The 19,142-nt window shown below is 43.0% G+C and overlaps 1 protein-coding gene across 3 annotated transcripts in view; it reads left to right on the forward strand.

Moving 5' to 3' along the window:
• The first annotated feature begins 233 nt into the window (after positions 1-233).
• CERKL (ceramide kinase like) overlaps positions 234-19,142 on the forward strand; it is a 142,613-nt gene continuing 123,704 nt past the window's right edge. The window contains exons 1-2 of one of the 3 annotated variants that reach the window (XM_024979832.2): positions 234-361; positions 1,702-1,773. In XM_024979832.2, the coding sequence (XP_024835600.2) occupies positions 358-361; positions 1,702-1,773 (76 nt within the window). In that variant the 5' untranslated portion in view covers positions 234-357. Of the gene's footprint in view, positions 362-1,701; positions 1,774-4,056; positions 4,396-19,142 lie in introns of those variants that run through there. The other 2 variants (XM_024979844.2, XM_024979821.2) reach the window with 2 other exon arrangements.

A 19,142-nucleotide genomic window follows, 5' to 3' on the forward strand; every position in this document is an offset into this window, starting at 1 on the left:
TATTCTTGCCTGGGAAATCCCATGGATAGAGGCGCCTGGGGGGGCTACAGTCCATGGGGTTGCAGAAGAGTCGAACATGACTTAGCAACTAAACAACAAAGATTCTTAAGCATATCCAAGTTTGAAAAGAACAAGAGTCTGTGTTCCAAAGGAGTGCTTTTTGAGTTTCAAGTATTCAAGAAGTTCCACAAGGTTCAGAGTTTGTTCTTAGAATGAGAATGTTTAAGAACGTCCTGGGCAACAGAGGACACCACAGGCTGCTGGGATGAGGCTGTCATGGAAACGTGTTACAAATGGTGATGGAAAATGGTGTAAAAATCAAAGGCAGTGAATCCAGTACCAAACTCTTTGATACCTATGGGTAAGTGGTCTGAAAGCAGTGGGCTCTTTTCAATAGTGAGAAGGGATGTTGCCGCCTCTGTATCTGCCTTTTTCACAGTTGTAATAGTGTGAGCTCTAGAGAGTGAGGGTAGATTTCTGACTTAAATTGTCCGTTTTATTTGTGTATCTGGTTATATCTAATTTAAGATTGATTCTGCTGCAGAATCGCCAGCAGTTACTGTGAGAATGTTACAAGTTTTCTATTTGGTGGAAGTCCAGGTGGCACTAGTGGTAAAGAAGCCGCCTGCCAGCGCAGGACTTAAGAGACGTAGGTTCAATCCCTGGGTCGGGAAGATCCCCTGGAGAAGGAAATGGCAACCCACTCTAGTATTCTTGCCTGGAGAACCCCACAGACAGAGGAGCCAGGTGAGCTACACTCCATGGCATCACAAAAAGTTGGATACGACTGAAATGATTTAGCACATTTCTAATTGCTCCAAGTGTATGAATGTTCGAACCTACCTGTTAGTTCAGTCACTCAGTTGTGTCTGACTCTTTGTGACCCTATGGACTGCAGCACACCAGACTTCCCTGTCCATCACCATGTCCATTCAGTCAGTGAGGCCATCCAACTATCTCATCCTCTGTCGTCCCCTTTTCCTCCTGCCTTCAATCTTTCCCAGCATCAGGATCTTTTCCAATGAGTCAGCTCTTCACATCAGGTGGCCAAAGTATTGGAGTTTCAGCTTCAGCATCAGTCCTTCCAATGAATATTCAGCACTGATTTCCTTTAGGACTGACTGGTTGGATCTTCTTGCAATCCAAGGGACTCTCTAGTCTTCTCCAACACCACAGTTCAAAAGCATCAGTTCTTCGGTGCTCAGCTTTGTTGAGGGGTATTCAAAACATGAGGGAAAGGGAAGACAGGACTATTCTTTTTTGTGTTATTTATTGTTTACCAAGAAGCTAGAGATAACATGGTCATTGTCATCCTATAATTGTTTGAGATGGGTTCTAAAACACAGCTGAGCAATTCATTTTAAGCAGAATTTCAATGTGAGTTAAAGAAACTGGCACATGAAGAAAATGTGATATTCTGACTTGGTGGGATTATACAAGTTTTTCTGTTTTCTGTGTACTTCTTGCAGGGACACATGGCTCTCTACCTTTTAGGCAGCAGGAGTCTGAGTAGCAGGAACATTCTGACAAAATCTCCACTCAGCATGAGAGGGAAGCAGTCCCCTTGACAGTTTGACAATGTGCTCATAGCTCAGAAATGAATGAGAGATGGACACAACTGAAGCTCACTTCATCCAAAATATATGTTGACTCAAAGAAATGAAATATACCTCAAAGTTTTCTTTATTTTTCTCACTACAGAGGAAACATGGATGAAGTCAAGGATTTTGATGACAGTATTTGCTGAGATTTGGAACATTTTGGGAGAAACAGGTTTGTGATAGAAAACCATGTTTGGTTTTAGACAGTATACTTCAGATGCTCGTTCAATGGCCAACTAGCAAAGATAGGCAGTTGAACATGGCATCTGAAGTTCAGGGGACTGGTTGGGGGTGACCACATCACTCGAGGAGCCCTGAATAGTATGTAAAGCCATGGTATTGAGGCTGGTGTAGATGGATCCTGTGGATAGAACTCTGAGAGAGAATAGTCCATCAAAGGAAGAGAATTGGACATAACCAGTACCTTCATCCTCAAAAAAGGCAAAGCCAATGTTTTTGGCTGTCTTGCCCAACAGAAGCTTGAAAAATGGCAACTTGCCTCTTGCAAAGGTCCTAAGAAGTAGCCACTGCCTTCAGTGAGCTTTTAAAATGCCAAGGAGTTCTAATTGTGTTGATTTTCTGATAGCTGTGAATATAAGATGCTGACCCCGGAATTGCAACTCACCCTATTGAAGGCACTAGCCTTCCCCACTAATGAGTGCTGAGCTAAGCCACCTGAAGGTTGCGTGGGGTTAAGCAGCAGCTGCACTTCTCCTCCAAGAAACAGCTCGCTGCCATTAGATCAAACTGAGGCTCTTCCCCGCTTTGCCTGGAAGCTTGGGTATTTGTTTTCAGGGCATTAAACAGTAAGAGTCCTAGCTTAACTGGCACACAGGGGCTTTGTGTCCGAAAGGGATTTGGCTAGGTCTATGGGCTCCATCCTCCTGTTTTTGAAATCTAAGTTTGAGCAGGGAACTTTGAGACGCTCCTCCTGCTACCATTAGCTTCTGTCTGACTTTGCCGCCTGCTGAGGCCCAAGGGGAGAATGAGCAGCAAGTGCCTTTCAGAAGTCACTGGTCCTAGGCACCAGCACCGTCGAGCTAGATTCACCACTCAGTGAATTTAACTTCCTCTCCCCAGCGTTTCCTCAGTACAATTATTCTGATGGTATCTATTTATCTGTGTGTCTCTCTATATATCTATATTGGCCTGCTGATTTACTTTCCACTCTGCTCCTCTTGCGGAGGACTCGCTTTCCCCGTCTCACCATCCCAAGTTGTCAGTTTCCTATTAATACACTGCTTAAAGTACTGACACTAAGCTCTGACTGAACACGGCAATCATCTGGAGAGCTTTAAAAACTCCTTAAGTCTTGTCCTATCCCCAGAGATTACAATTTCATTGTCTTTGAGTGTAGCCTGGGTATCTGGACTTTAAAAAATTCCCCAGGTAACTCTCATGTGTAGTCATGATTGAGAACCACGGGCCAGCAGCCTCTGCGCTTTCCAAATTAACAGCAAATTCATGAATTTCAGTTATCGTGAAATAGTGCCCCCCTCATTTCCAGGTAACGCTGTATTACAGCAGTAGGCTTTAGGAGAACAAGCTCTGATGCTTGTCATCTCTCTTCGGGGAGGATTAGGTCCAGGCAGAGACAAGGCTGCAGAGGTATCCTGGGGGAACGTGGGACCCTTAATACTTACCTTTATAGAGGCATCTTCCTTTAACCTGCAATGTGGGAGACCTGGGTTCGATCCCTGGGTCAGGAAGATCCCCTGGAGAAGGAAATGGCAACCCACTCCAGTATTCTTGCCTGGAAAATCCATGGACTGTGGAGCCTGGTAGGCTACAGTCCATGGGGGTCGCAAAGAGTCGGACACGACTGAGCGACTTCACTTTCTGTCTTTCACTTTCTTCCTTTAACGTTAAATTTGTTAGAACGAAATTTTGTCTATTTGAACCAGGGACTGACTGATCTTTGGCTTTCTCTCAGGGTTTTGGGGATTGAGTTTTCTGTTACCAGCTGCATATAGATTAGCTAACTCTTGAGGGCATGCAAGCCTGGTTATAAAACACGACGTCTGCATTCCAGGGGAGCCCGCGGGAAACCAGGTGAAAAAACAGAGGGCTATGTCCTTGCAATTCAAAGTGTGTTCCGAGGGTCAGCAGCATCACCTGGGAGCTTCCTAAAAACGGCGTCGGGGACCTAGTCCCAGACCAATTCAGTAAGAATCTGCATTTTAACAAGATGGCCGGGGCGGGGGCCGGGAGTACGCCAAGTCCACGTTTGAGAAGCGCCGGCCTATACTTCGGCGGGTAACGTATGCGCAAAATCTCAAGGAACTACAGGGACTAGGCGGAGGGAGCCACTTATTCCTCTTCCAGGACTGGGGTCCTTTCGTAGTGAGTCGCAGCGGCGGGAGGCTGGCGGGCCCAGGTGCCGGACTAGGTCAGGGCGGCCCCGCCTGCCCGCCCCGCCTCCCTCCCGGGTTTCTGCCCCGCGCGCGGTTGCTGTGGCAGCGCGGGACGCCGCCAGAACCCCGGCGGCCGCGGTCTCCACCTCCTCCCTCGGAGGCCTCCGCGGGACCCCGGCTCGGGCCCAGCCTGCGCTCCGCCATGCCCCGGAGGAGGCGCGGGGGCCGGGTGAGCGCCCTGGAGGGCGGCCGGGAGGAGGAGGCGCCCCCGGCGGCGGGTGCCGTGCCGTCGGCGCAGTGGGCGTCCGGGCGGCAGCCCGAGGCGGCGGCCGAGCTGATTCTGCTCCGGGGCATCTTCGAGATCGGGAGGGACAGCTGCGACGTGGTGCTGAGCGAGCGGGCCCTGAGGTGGCAGCCCATCAGACCCGAGCGTCTCACAGGTGCGTGGTCCTGGTCAGAAGGTCCCCGCGCCTTCTCCTCCTTCTCCCGGCCTCACACCCTCCTCCCGGCGCCGTCCCTCCGCCTCCCGCAAGCTCCTCCTCTGTCCCAGCGGGCGACCGCGTCCCCAAGCCTCCACCTCCTCCCTCCAGACCCGGGGAGCCCGAGCCGCCCCCCGGGGCCTCTGCCTGCCCGCTCCTGCCGCCTGGGTTGCCGTCCCGGGACCCACGTCACACTCCGCCCCCCTCCCCCGAGCCCCCCAAAGGGCTGCTGCTGCTGCTGCTGCTGCTGCTGCTAAATCGCTTCAGTCGTGTCTCACTCCGTGCGACCCCATAGACAGCAGCCCACCAGGCTCCACCGTCTCTGGGATTCTCCAGGCAAGAATACTGGAGTGCTGTTTTCCAAATGCGGGAAGGTAACCCACGTCTCCCCTCCATGTCCGAGTTTTGCTCAACTGCTTACGGCGACGCTGCAAGTATAAGCGTTTTAAAGTATACCTACACGTGGGTTCCGAATCCAACTTTCGTTTTGCTGACTTCTGAAAATTTTACTTGAGCTTTTGGTCCCTCTGGACTTTTCCATCCCTCACATTCCTTGCCATTGTCTCGAATCAAGTCCAAGTTCTAGAAGCTTTTGTTGTTTAATATGGGCTTTAGAATCATCGTGTTGTTTAGGAGTATTTGCCTTTTGACTTAAACTATTTAGAGAGTGTTATCATTCTGTACAATAGAAGTGTTTCAAGACTTAGTCTGGAGATGATGTAGGGGAAGCCTTGGGATGTAGTAAACACTTCTTCTAAATGATAACTTCGGAAATTAAAAAAAATATGCCTTCCCCTTGTTGGAAAACAAGACACAATGTGCTTTTTACCTTAAAGACTAGAGAAACGTCACTATTTTACAGTTTCTCATACAAAAACCTAGCAAAACGGACCAGTCAGGGACTCAGAGCTCATTCTGATAGGCAGTTTCTGCTGCACTTGAGGTGCTCGCCTCAGTTCAGTTCAGTCACTCAGTCGTGTCTGACTCCTTGCGACCCCATGGACTGCAGCACGCTGGCCTCCCTGTCCATTGCCAACTCCCAGAGTTTACTCAAACTCATGTCCATCGAGTCAGTGAGGCCATCCAACCATCTCATCCTCTGTCATCCCCTTCTCCTGTCTTCAATCTTTCCCAGCCTCAGGGTCATTTCCAGTGAGTCAGTTCTTTGCATCAGGTGGCCAAAGGATTGGAGTTTCAACTTCAGCCTTAGTCCTTCCAATGAACATTCAGGACTGATCTCCTTTAGGATGGACTGGCTGGATCTCCTTGCAGTCAAAGGGACTCTCAAGAGTCTTCTCCAACACCACAGTTCAAAAGCATCAGTTCTTTGGTGCTCAGCTTTCTTTATAGTCCAACTCTCACATTCATATATGACTACTGGAAAAACCATAGCTTTGACTAGTTGGACCTTTGTTGGCAAAGTAATATCTCTGCTTTTTAATATGCTGTCTAGGTTGGTCATAATTTTTCTTCCAAGGAGCAAGTGTCTTTTAATTTCATGGCTGCAGTCACCATCTGCAATGATTTTGGAGCCCCCAAAAAGAAAGTCTGCCACTGTTTCCCCATCTATTTGCCATGAAGTAATGGGACCAGATGCCATCATCTTACTTAACTGAAACTGCCTTTGACTTTAATTTAAAATGTTTTCAGGTGTGTTGAAAAAGCAAGGTGGGGTATTTTCTACATCTTTGAGTTAAAAACTAGGGATATGGGCATAGAATTCTGTTTAAGTCTGTTTGAATTTGGGGGACATAGAAGTTTACCATTAGAGCTTAAATTGGCCTACATGGGTCTTTTTAATCTACAATGAAGCTGAAATACTATAGGAATAAAGTGAGACATTGCAAAAGGAGGTATTCAAATCTGTGTTGCAATAGTGGTATGTATGAAGCAGTAAAATGCTCTTTTATATACGGAGAGCTGGTGGAGGAAAAGTAGGCTGAATTAGTATTCCTGGCTGTTTAAAAGCCATCCGGACAGTTATAACTCTAAAGGTAGCAAGTGTTGATCTTTGATTTTGACCTAAAACATGTTGGTTTTCTTTGCCTTCATTTAGCTGCACCATCTTTTCTTTGTAACTAACACCTAGTTTGCAAATATCACTTGGGGCCCCTGAATATTGGAGGTCCAAAAGCTTAGTTATTAAACCATTGTTTTACTTAATAAAATAAGAGTGGGAAAAGTAAAATAAGAGATATGTTTAAATGTGAGAAACATTCTCTGTCGTGGAATTAGCCTAGTTGAGTGTGATGGAAGACAAGTGAAATTGGTTGAGGAAATGGAGGAAAACTACAGCCATATCTGGAAGGAGGTGGTGTGGGAGGACATTGGGGGCAGATTATGTCCCTTGCTGGCCAGTGCCTGGCTGTTCCAGGAAAGGGTGGGGGTGGGGTTGGATTGCTGCTGGACATTATTATTATAGGAGATGTTTGCAAAACCATTCAGTTTTTAAAACTCGTAGTGCCTTAGTGGTTTTTTTTTTTTTTTAATAGACTTTATTTTTAGAGCAGTTTTAGGTTCAGGGCAAAATTAAGCAGAAGGTGTATATATCCTCTGCTCCCCACAATGCATAGCCTCCCCGATTATAAGTATTTCCCACCAAGGTCGTACCTTTTCCCACCAAGGTTGTATCTTTGCTAAATTTGATGACCCTACATTGACATCATTATCATCCAGAGCCCATAGTTTACATTAAGGTTCACTCTTAGAGTTCTGCATTCTCTGGGTTTTGCCTTATTTATAATGACATGTAGTAGGATTCTTCAGAGAATGAGAACTGTGAAAATATATATATGTGTGTATGTGTTTATATACACACACAGACAATACAATGTGTGTGTATATTTATATTATTTGAGATTTATTATGGGAAAATATGAAATTGATTATGGCTTCCCTGGTGGTTCAGACAGTAAAGAATCCACCTGCAATATAGGAGACCAGGGTTCAATCCCTGGGCCAGGAAGATCCCCTGGAGAAGGGAATGGCTACCCACTCCAGTATTCTTGCCTGGAGAATTCCATGGATAGAGGAGCCTGGTGGGCTATAGTCCATGGGGTTGCAAAGAATTGAACATGATTGATTGACTAACACACGCATTATAGGAATTGGAGATTATGGAGGCTGAGATATGCCATTCTTTGCCATTTGCAAAGTTCAGAACCAGGAAAACTGGTTGTATAATTCAGACCAAACTGGAATCCCTGAGGACCCGGGGAGCTGATGGTGTAGCCCCTAGAGATGGGATCTACCTGGAGAAGAGGGAGGATGATCAGAAAATCTGTTTTGTTTACACTCAGCACTTTGAAGAGTGCCTGACATATGAACATTTGTTCCATGAATGAATTTGTTAACTAGTCTCATGAACTTTAGCTTTGCCCATTGCTTTGTAATCTGATTACTACATTGCTACTTAATAACTTTTCATCACCTGTAGCAATATCCCCCAGCCCTTTTGTTAAAGCATTAGAACTCTTTTTACAAAAACATTCTTCAGCTAATGTGGGCCCACTTCTCCACTGTGAGCATTGTGGTCAGATGCTCAGCTGTAGGATGGAAAAGAAAGCAATCTATGACTAGGGCATGGATTGACCAGGCTGTCACATCTGTAATACAAACTGTATACACAAAAGGGCAGCATCTGCTCAGAAAACTTCATTATTGCTTGCAGTGGTGCCTCAATGATCTTTTTATCGGAATCTCTAATTATGGTCATTTTATTTATGGAATCATGCATTTATTCATGTTAATTACCAAGTTAGCTGTCTGTGCCCTAGGGTAGTGTGAAATCCTGAAGAAATGGAAGAGGGGTCAGGTGAGGATTTTCGGGTCAAATGAGAAAGGTCAGGCATGTTTGGGTCGCAAGACCCTATAGGCGGAGCAGGCTGCAGTGTTAGCCCCCAGCATGGTGCCTGGGACCAGGCGTAAGGTGTCAAAAATTGAGAGCTCAGAAAGGGAATGTGGGCAAATGCCGTGGACCAATATGTGTGCTTTGTCATTTAGTCCTTAGCTTATCTTGTGACTGGACCAGATGTTTTCAGAGTTCAGCGTTTTCAAAATGATTGCTGATGGCCTGTGGGCATGATTCTAGGTCTCAATCAGGGACAAACTTCTAGCAATATGTGCTTAACAAGTGGTAAACTCCTATTTGAAATGTTAGAAGGAAGCAGAAAAGTACACGCGTTTTTGTGCGTCCTCAATGCAGGATCTGCTTACTGAACTGTAAGATTTGGTTATGAGGTTTTCTCATAAAGGAAAATCGACTCCTAGGGAGAGTTAACAATTGGCAGGATTAGACTATATAAAGCTCTTTTATATATATAATATATATATATATACACACATATACACACACACATATATATACATATATATGAAGTACATATATATGAAGCTGATATGAAATACACTTCAGAATGATCAATTTAGGGATCTCTATGACCAGAATGCCAAATGCCCACAAGTCTTTCTCTGCTGTCTCACATTGGGCACCTTTATCATTACTAACGAATAGCACTTTGAAGTATGGAAAACACGACAGGATATTCTACAGGCTCTCTACTCCAGCTGTCTGCAGTTTCCCATCTGGTGAAGGAAAGGTTTCAGGAGTGGGCACCAAGAGACCTGAGGTCCTGTCTGCACCTAAGGGTGTAACTGATTCAAGGCAAGTTATTTAACCCCTTTAAATGACAGTTTATTCATCTGCAAAATGAATCATTTGCATTATATGATCTCTAAGAATCGTCAACTCTGAAGCTGCATTTTATAGAAAATATCCGTTTTTATAGGCTTTTGATGTTAGGACATTGTAATAAATCTGAATAAGGTTTCAATGATCAACTTCCTGGCATGTGTGGAAGTTGTATTTTACAACAAAGCTTCATAGCCCTAATGAATTTCTAATTGAAATAACTACGTGGAAAATATGGGCCAAGTTTCTTGCTCCCCTTCCCTGGCTTCAAGGCCAGATAAGGAGAGGTGGACTGTTACGTCAGCACAGATTCTGTCTTTGGAAAGAAAGAAACCATTTTCTGATAGAAAATCATGGGTCAAGGCTAGTCTTAAGCAGATTTTTCATGATGGACAAAAGGACTAGCTTAGCCTTTCTTCAACTTCATTTCCTGTACCCTCTTACTAAATTCCTGGGCAAGGATCTTACAATATGCTTGATTATCATGAAAATATTATGTTTTAAATATTTTAAAAAAGACAATGAAGGCTTCAAATCTTAATTATGGTTTACAATTCTCTTGTTATTCTTAGACTTCCTACCTCACGTTACACCATTTCATGTTGTGTTTTTCAAAGGGTTATTCCTTCCATGCCCTTGAGCTCAGCTGAATTAGAGAAATAACCAGAAAATCTGAAAAGGGTGGGCTTCATAATAAGATCTTGGAAGTGTTTCTTTTTTTGAGGGAGCTAATGATTTTCTCATGCTTTAAGTTTACATAAACGTTTGTTAGGAACTTTTCAAGATGACAGGTAATGTGGAAAAATGTGAAAATGAGAAAAACCCAATCAATTTTAAAACAACAAGAGTTAGTGATTACTGGGACTTAGCAGAGCTGGGTCCATTCTAAGTATTAATCTGCCTAAGCCGTTTGGGAACAGATGTACGTGAAACGGATCCTGGGCTCTGTTGTGTACATCCAAAGTGAGACATCTGTTGGTGAACCGTTGGTCAGGAATAATGGAAGTAGGGGTTAAACCCCAAAATGACCCATTACTCACGTAAATTATTAAAGGACTAATTAGTGAAACACAGTGCTTTGATTCATCAGTCTACATATGAAGAAGAAAAAAAAGTCTTCTTTAAAAAAATTAGTGTGTTCCTAAGATGTCAAAATTGAAGGACTTTTTAGAAGATGGGTGTGAAAAATCAAGCTTAGCAAGGAACTGCATATGATGTTTATAAAGTTTTTAAATACTTTGACAGTCCTGTTAACCTATTGTGTAAATACTGTATAAAGCACATGTTGTAAAAATACTTAGCTTTTTCTTAATGTACATTAGTCCACACAGAAAAACAAAATATAGAATGAATCTCTAAGTATGGCTGTTCTGTTAAAATTTCTGTGCCGATCGAATGCTCTGTATCTACACTGTCCAATATGCTCACCACCAGCCCCCTGTGACTGCTGAGCACTCAAAACATGGCTACTGTGAGGAACTGAATTTTAAATTTTATTTAATTTTAATAAATTTAATAGCCACATGCAGCTAGTGGTGATCAGATTTTAAAACACAGCTCTAATACACAGACATACGAAGAGTTGAAACGTTTATTACTTTGATTCCCAGGCATGGGTTTTCATCTTTATTTCTATAGTAAGGTATAGTTTTCCAATAGTTAATCTCAACATAGGACTGAATTACCATCCAATCTGAGCTGCTGGTTTAAAGATAGATCTCTGAGTCCAGAGATTCCCAAGTGGCAGAACCTTTTAACATATTTTGTGACCCCCAAAACATGCTTTTATTTGTTATTATGAATTAATTGGCTGATAACGTTTTGTCTGTAAAAAACCATTGTTTTATTGCTCATGTCATGACTTACTTAAATTGATTGGTTTCTTACTATAATGATTGTGGGTTTGAAACAGCTGTCCTCGCCTGTGTACACTGACCCCATGAAAGTCTGCATCCTGGTGGTGTTCCTAAATACACCACAGCCATGTGGCACCATATGAAGACAAGCACTTAAAAGAAACTTCTTTACTTTTGTGTCCCCTTCCTCTCACTCCTCCTCCGTGAGGGGGTATGTAGGGTCACCACTGACACAGAAATATGCTCCTAGAAGTGGTACTTGCATTGAAGGCAAGGGATGTACAAACTCATTATGGGGATGGACTGGATCAAGGTTGGTAAACCAGAGAGGCTGATTCATGTGGGATCTGCTGGAGTGGGAGGACCTACAGTGAATTGCAGGAGCATGAACCTGATGGAGCTAAAGAATCAAAGAGCCATGGCAGTAAATAATCGGGATCGATGGGTAGCTTGGGTACACAGGAAGATGCTATTGCCTAGACTGGGCATTTCTGTGGTCTCTGTAATTTGGGAAGGTGAACCATCTTTGTTCAAAGGGCCAGGGATGTAGAAGACGTAATTCACTGTGATCTAAATACTAAAATACTCATTTTGAGTCTTATCCCTAATCCTGCCTGGTTCATTACTTGACTAGGTTATTTGATTACATTTCAAATATTGACAAGTCTATAAGCATCATCAAAGTCCTCAACATAGTCCTCTCCAATGCTTTCCATGTGACTGTCTTCCTGCTGAATTTTGAAAGTACTGTGCCCGTGATGGGGTAGTGTGTGCTGGGCAAGTGAGTTCTGGTCATGTATGTAGTGAGCAAAGGGAAGGCACTCTTGGTAGCCATGGCTGTTTATATGCCCTTATGTTTTCCAAAGTCAGTATGTATTGAGATAAGAGGGAAAGGAGGGAGGGAAGTGACGTTTGAGGGAAATTAAACCTTCTGCTGACTTTTAGCCTGTAAACCAGAAGTTGAAGACCCTCAGGGTAATGGGTAACAGAATCCAGAGACAGGGAGGCAGGCAAACAGGTGGACAGGTATGGATATATTAAAAACAGCTGACATAGTGCTATGGACTTACGCTAAGCCTACAGGTAAGTCTTAAATAATGTACCAGCTGACATTAGGGAGTTCCTATATATACATTCCAAGATTTTCATCAGGAACAGTGTTCTGGAAACTACCACTGTTGCTCTGGATCCATGTCCAGTGTTTGATTGAAAATGCATGCCTGCTCGGTCGTGTCTGGCTCTTTCTGACCTATGGACTGTAGCTTGCCAGGCTTCTCTGTCCATGGGTTTCTCCAGGCAAGAATACTGGAATGGGTAGCCGTTTCCTCCTCCAGGGGATCTTCCCGACCAAGGGTTCAAACCCACATCTCCTGCATTGCAGGAGGACTCTTTACTGCTGAAAATAGTGAACGTTTAGTCCTGTATGAAGTATATTGTCTTGTTTAATCTTCCCAACAAGACTGCGTAGTTCAGATAGGATTTTTATTTCTGGGACCCAGAGATGACCTTTCTTGCCCAAGGACATGCTGGTGATGGAGTTGCTGGGATGCCAGGCCAGGCAGCCTGACTCCAGAGTCCACACTGTACCCAGGAGGTTATGCTGCTCCCTCAGTTCAGTAGGAAAGAGTTCTTCCTAACACCTTCAAGAGTCTATGTTATGTCAGAGTAAGTGGGTAGCATCATGGTTCAAACCAAAATAACAAGCCTTACTACGACAAGAGTATCTGGTTTTTTCAGGCCTTCATGACAGTTCCACCGTAGAGAGCATATTCCATTGCTTTCACTTATAATTCCTGAGTAAATGACCAAATGAAAGTTTTTAAAGCCCAATATTTTTATTATAGGAAACATCAAACATAGCCAGATGTAGAAAGAATAATATAATAAGCCTTCATGTTCAATCCAGTGAGGACGAGGCTCAATGTGACATGTTCTTGAGTTTGAATGGTTTTCAAGGTCAGTCTTGTTCCATTCATGCCCTAACCACTTCCCTCCTTTGTTTGGAATAGTTGGGAGCAATTCCTAGATATCATAGAATTGCTTCTATAGATATCTTACATGTATCTCTAGAAGATTAGGATTAAAAAAGCATAGAACACAATATAATACACAGTATAGTCACTATTCCAATATAAAATAATCCTGTGTCCTTAAATATACAGGTAGTGTTCATTGTCTTCTATTGTTTCTCTTTCCCTTTTCTAAATCTAAATCAACATTTAAATAAGATCCATGTTGCAGTTGGTTGCTGTGTCTTTATATCTTTGATTCCACAGATTCCTCTCCCTTTAAAAATGTTTTCCTTGCTAGTGTTTTCTGGGCAAACTAGGTTGTCTGGACTGCAGTTTTTCACAGGAAAATGAAAGTTTCGTTGTAGGGGCAACTGTCTGTGAAAAACGAAAGGGGCAGGAAGCATGTTGGGAGGGATAACCTCCAGGCTGTGATACTAGTTTGACTCCTGTAAAGAGGGCTGAAGCAGGCAGGGGCGGGGACAACCTCAGCCTATCGTGCTTATCTGAAAAGACTGCTCCTTAGGAGTCCTGCTTTAGGTGGTGCTGGGATTCAGTTGCCCAATCCTGCCTGACTCATTGTGACCTCATGGACTGCAGCTCTCCAGGCCTCCCTATTCCTCACCATCTCCCAAAGTTTGCCCAAGTTCGTGTCCATTGCATTGGTGATGTCTTCTAGCCATCTCATCTTCTGATGCCTCCTTCTCTTCCTGCCTTCAATCTTTCCCAGCATCATAGACTTTTCCAGTGAGTCAACTGTTAGCATCAGATGACCAAAATACTGAAGCTTCAGCTTCAGCATCAGTCCTTCCAGTGAATATTCAGGGTTGATCTCCGTAAAGATTGACTGGTTTGATCTTGCTGTCCAAGGGACTCTCAGGAGTCTTCTCCAGCGCCACAGTTTGAAGGCATCAATTCTTTGGCGCTCTGCCTTCTTTACAGTCCAGCTCTCACAACCATACGTTACCACTGAGAAGACCATAGCCTCGACGGTTTAGGTTTGTCATAACTTTCCTGCCAAGAAGCAAATGTCTTCTATTTCACGGCTGCAGTCACCATCCACAGTGATTTTAGAGTGCAAGAAGAGGAAATCTGACACTACTTCCACCTTCCCCCCCTCTATTTGCCATGCACTAATGGGGCCGGATGCCATGATCTTAGTTTTTTTTTTTAATAGTTTTAAGTCGGCTCCTTCACTCTCCTCCTCATCAAGAGGCCCTTTAGTTCCTCTGCGCTTTCTGCCATTAGGTGGTAACATCTGCATATCTGGGGTTGTTGATGTTTCTCCCTTCTGTCTTGACTCCAGCTTCTAACTTTATTCAGCCTGGCATTTCTCATGATGTGCTCAGTGTGTAGGTTAAACAAACAGGATGACAGCAGACCGTCCTATTGTGCCCCTTCTCAATCTTGAACCAATCAGTTGTTCCATACCTGCCTTAGGTGGAAGTGGCCAAATCTGTGTGTTCAGTCACAGGCTGGGGGCTGCCTGAGAAGAGTGAAGTTAAGGTGGGTCCTAAAGGTACCAATATCAATAACCTCAGATATGCAGATGACACCACCCTTATGGCATAAAGTGAAGAGGAACTAAAAAGCCTCTTGATGAAAGTGAAAGAGGAGAGTGAAAAAGTTGGCTTAAAGCTCAACATTCAGAAATCAAAGATCATGGCATCTGGTCCCATCACTTCATGGGAAATAGATGGGGAAACATTGTCAGACTTTATTTTTCTGGGCTCCAAAATCACTACAGATGGTGACTGCAGCCATGAAATTAAAAGACGCTTACTCCTTGGAAGGAAAGTTATGATCAACCTAGATAGCATATTCAAAAGCAGAGACATTACTTTGCCAACAAAGGTCCGTCTAGTCAAGGCTATGGTTTTTCCTGTGGTCATGTATGGATGTGAAAGTTGGACTGTGAAGAAGGCTGAGCACTGAAGAATTGATGCTTTTGAACTGTGGTGTTGGAGAAGACTCTTGAGAGTCCCTTGGACTGCAAGGAGATCCAACCAGTCCATTCTGAAGGAGATCAGCCCTGGGATTTCTTTGGAAGGAATGATGCTAAAGCTGAAACTCCAGTACTTTGGCCACCTCATGCGAAGAGTTGACTCATTGAAAAAGACTCTGATGCTGGGAGGGATTGGGGGCAGGAGGAAAAGGGGACGACAGAGGATGAGATGGCTGGATGGCATCACTGACTCGATGGACGTGAGTCTGAGTAAATTTCGGGAGTTGGTGATGGACAGGGAGGCCTGGCGTGCTGCGATTCATGGGGTCGCAAAGAATTGGACATGACTGAGCGGCTGAACTGAACTGAAAGGTACCAGTAGCTGGAGGTTGTTGCCTAACTTCATTCATTGCAGCAGAGAAGCAAGTTTTTTCTTAAAGGGAAAAATCACAGCAGCCACTGTGACCAGTTAGGTTTATTATTATCATTATGAACTCAGTTATTTAAATATATTTCAATTCATAGCAGTGACACTTCTTACTAATGCTCAAATTGCCCCGATTCTGTATTTTTGGACCAATGGGAACCACTTTGCACTGATTTCTGAGGCCTTTTGACATTTTCTTAGATGTCTCTGTTCGCTCCCTTGCTTTCTGAAATGGCAATATATTCTAGGCCCGTTTTGAACGTTTCATGCCTATCATCAAGGATGCCTGATTTCTTAAACTGAGTTATGGTATTTAGACATCACAATTTGAGCCCCAGGTGTGCTCATTGCTAGTACTTTCCTTATATAGTCCTATTTCCTAGGTTTTTCTGAAAGCAGAGCTAGGAAGCATGATTTTTTTTTTTCCCCTAAAGAATAGATGCACTATGGAATTATGCTGGTATCTCCAGTAAAAGTTCAAGATTAAAAGTTTTTATTTCTCTCTTTGTTCCTACCCTTAAAATTCTGTGTTCCAACTGCAATAATATCGTTACTGCTTTGCAATACATGTAGATCACAGAATAATAACACCAGTGCTACTGTCAACAATGTAATTAATGAGAGCCAGCCATTTAAGGTCATTCTGTAATAATTTTATTTTTGTTGCTTTTAGGGACATAGCACGTAGAGTACGTGCTGTACTTAGTCGCTCAGTGGTGTCCGACTGTATGCGACCTCATGGACTGTAGCCCACGAGGTACCACTGTCCATGGAGATTCTCCAGGCAAGAATACTGGAATGGGTTGCCATGTCCTCCTCCAGGGGATCTGCCTAACCTGGGGATTGAACCCAGGCCTCCCACATTGCAGATGAATTCTTTACCATCTGAGCCACCAGGGAAGCCCAAGAATACTGGAGCAGGTAGCCTATCCCTTCTCCAGGGGAGCTTCCTGATCCAGGAATTGAACCAGGGTGTCATGCATTGTAGGCAGATTCTTTACCAGCTGAAGTACCAGGGAAGCCCAGAGTATGTGCTGTGTGTAGTCAGATTATTATTATTATTTTTTAATGGCTGTATATTTTATAATCTTATTTATTTTTGGCTGTGCTGGGTCTTTGTTGCTGCATGCAGATTTTCTGTTGTTGCAGTGAATGGGGGCTACTCTCTAATTGCGATGTGCGAGCTTCTCATTGAAGTGGTTTCTCTTGTTGTAGAGCATGGGCGTTAGGGCACATGGGCTTCAGTCGTTGCCTCATGATATGTGGGATTTTCCTAGACCAGGGATTGAACCTGTGTCCCCATTGGCAGGCAGATTTTTAACTACTGGACTACGAGGGAAATCCCCAAATGACTGTGTTCTAAAGACAGTTGGAATCAGTCCTATCTGTGATGTTATACTTCCAACTCAATATGCAGAATTATTTGTTTCATTTTTGCTTTTATTTTTGGGCATTGCTCTTTTTAATCCTATTTTGTAATTATGTAAAATACTTACATGGTTCCAAAATAAAATTCACTAAGCAAGCTATACTCTAGGAAGCACAATTTTTGTCTGTGTCCCTTCTACCCTTTTCCTTCCTTCCTATTATTGGTAAATCTTTTAAATTTTTTGGTTTATTCCTAGAGAAGCAAACATATACATATATTCTTTTACTTACCTCACCCTACCCATCTTCTTAAGTGCATGGGAGTGTACCATATATGCTTTTTTCCACTTTGATTTCTTTTTGAATTAACAGTATTCCCGATGTATCACTTGGTAGAGGTATGTAGTGAGGGTCCTCATTTCCTTTTGTATCTGCACAATAATCTGTTGTGTGCTTTAGTTTACTAAACCTTCTCTCTGTTGAAGGACATGGGTGGTTTCCAGTCATTTTTGCTATTGTGAATAGTGGTGTAATTAAAAACTTATCATATCTTTGTTTAAAATGTATTTTTGGAATAGATTCCTACAAGTGGGACTGTTGACTCAATAAATACCTTATATAATTTTTTAATGTATGTTAAGTCGATTCAGTCATGTCCAACTCTTTGTGATGCTATGGACTCCAGGTTCCTCTGTCCACGGGATCCTCCAGGCAGGAATACTGGAGTGGGTTGCCATGCCCTCCTCCAGGGGATCATCCTCACCCAGGGATTGAACCCATGGGTTTCTTATGTCTCCTGCATTGGCAAGTTGGTTCTTTACCACTAGAGCCACCTGAGAAGTCTATTTTTTTTTTTTTTAAATAACCTGACTTTTTAGAGCAGTTTTCATTTCACAGCAAAATTAGTGAAACGTACAGAGGTTTCCTGTCTACTTCTTGCCTACATAATTTTGCCAAATATTTCCAAGTCCCTTGAGAAAGACTGTGTTATTTTGCTTTTCTATCATCATCGTAGGAGGGCACCTGTTTCTGTGTCATTTCTTCAAAAGATATATTGTCAGACATTGTTTTAAAAAAAACAGAGATAAGAAATGGTATCTCATCATACTTTTAATTTTTATTTTTCTCATAAATCATTCATGTTTTTAGCTTATTTCTCCTAATATTGGGGAGCAACAATCATGTGCTAGGTGTCTGATAGGTATAAGGAATGCTACAATCAATTTGTCACAATTTTTGCTTTAAAGTATTCACAATCTGCAAGGAGGCTTATCAGCAAAATAACTGGATGATCTGTTTTATGTGCACTTGAAGTATTACTTACAGGGAATTATAAAGAACCACAGAAGTGTAGCGAAAGGGGAAAATCATTTCGTTTGAGTGGCGGAGGAGGACGTAGGGGAAAGTTGCAGAGAGGTGTAAAGACCTTTAAACATGGCTAGGAGTTGGCAGTACAAAGGAATAAGCAAACCATCATAGGAAAATAACATTTTGGAAAAATTTGGCAAGAATGCTTTGACCTCCATGGAAAATAAAGCCATAGCCTGTAGGGAGAGTGCTTTGTGTAAGTCAGTAGTTTGCATAGCACCTTGAGTATCATGCCAGGAAATTGGTGTTTTACCCTGAAGGTTGAGTAAGGGGCGGCAAAGACAAAGTGTCAGAGGATTTCAAGTTTTTGTTTTTTAAAGTAGGTGAAATTGGGTTTTAGGAAGACAGCCATAGGGGTAGGCTGGATTATAAATGGGGGTAGGTTAGACTGAGGAGCCCATTTCAGTGGGCAGTCCACCAGCAGATCCAGGAGGAGGTGTGTATGTGGCAGGGAGGATGGAGAGGTAAGGTCAAGTGCAAAGGGATATCGGCAAAGATCGAATGTAGAGGATGTGGGGTTTGAGGGGAAAGGAAGGCACAGGGGTGATGCTGAGATTTTTAGCTTGGACAGTGGAATGCATCTTGGACACAGCTAAAATTGCTTTTTTGTTTTGCTGGTCTAAGAATTATGCCACTCGAAATGTATTCTACCAAGCATCAGATATGCTAGGGACTAGCAAAATGTCCAAACAGAAGGGAAACAGAAAGCTTGAACAAAGACGTACACTGGAGAAATTGCTCCTGAAGGATTATAGATTGAACTCTAGTTAATTTAAGATCTGTGTTTTCCATGAGCCTCGGGCTCTCTTCTCCTGTGCCATTTCTTATTAGGTTGGGGCTACTTGGAAAAAAATAGTTGAAAGCTATTTTCAGAAAACATTTTTCATTAAATATTGGTAAATAAAGTTATGATCTTTGTACAACTGTAATGTTTGGTATTATTGAAATATTAAAAAAATCAGTGAAATCACATTGTCAACTTTTATATGTATAAAAACTGTTTATCATTTTAAACTAAAAACATCCATTTATATCATGAAATCTT

The sequence above is a fragment of the Bos taurus genome, chromosome 2 (assembly GCF_002263795.3).
Source record: "Bos taurus isolate L1 Dominette 01449 registration number 42190680 breed Hereford chromosome 2, ARS-UCD2.0, whole genome shotgun sequence".
Lineage (NCBI taxonomy): Eukaryota > Metazoa > Chordata > Mammalia > Artiodactyla > Bovidae > Bos > Bos taurus.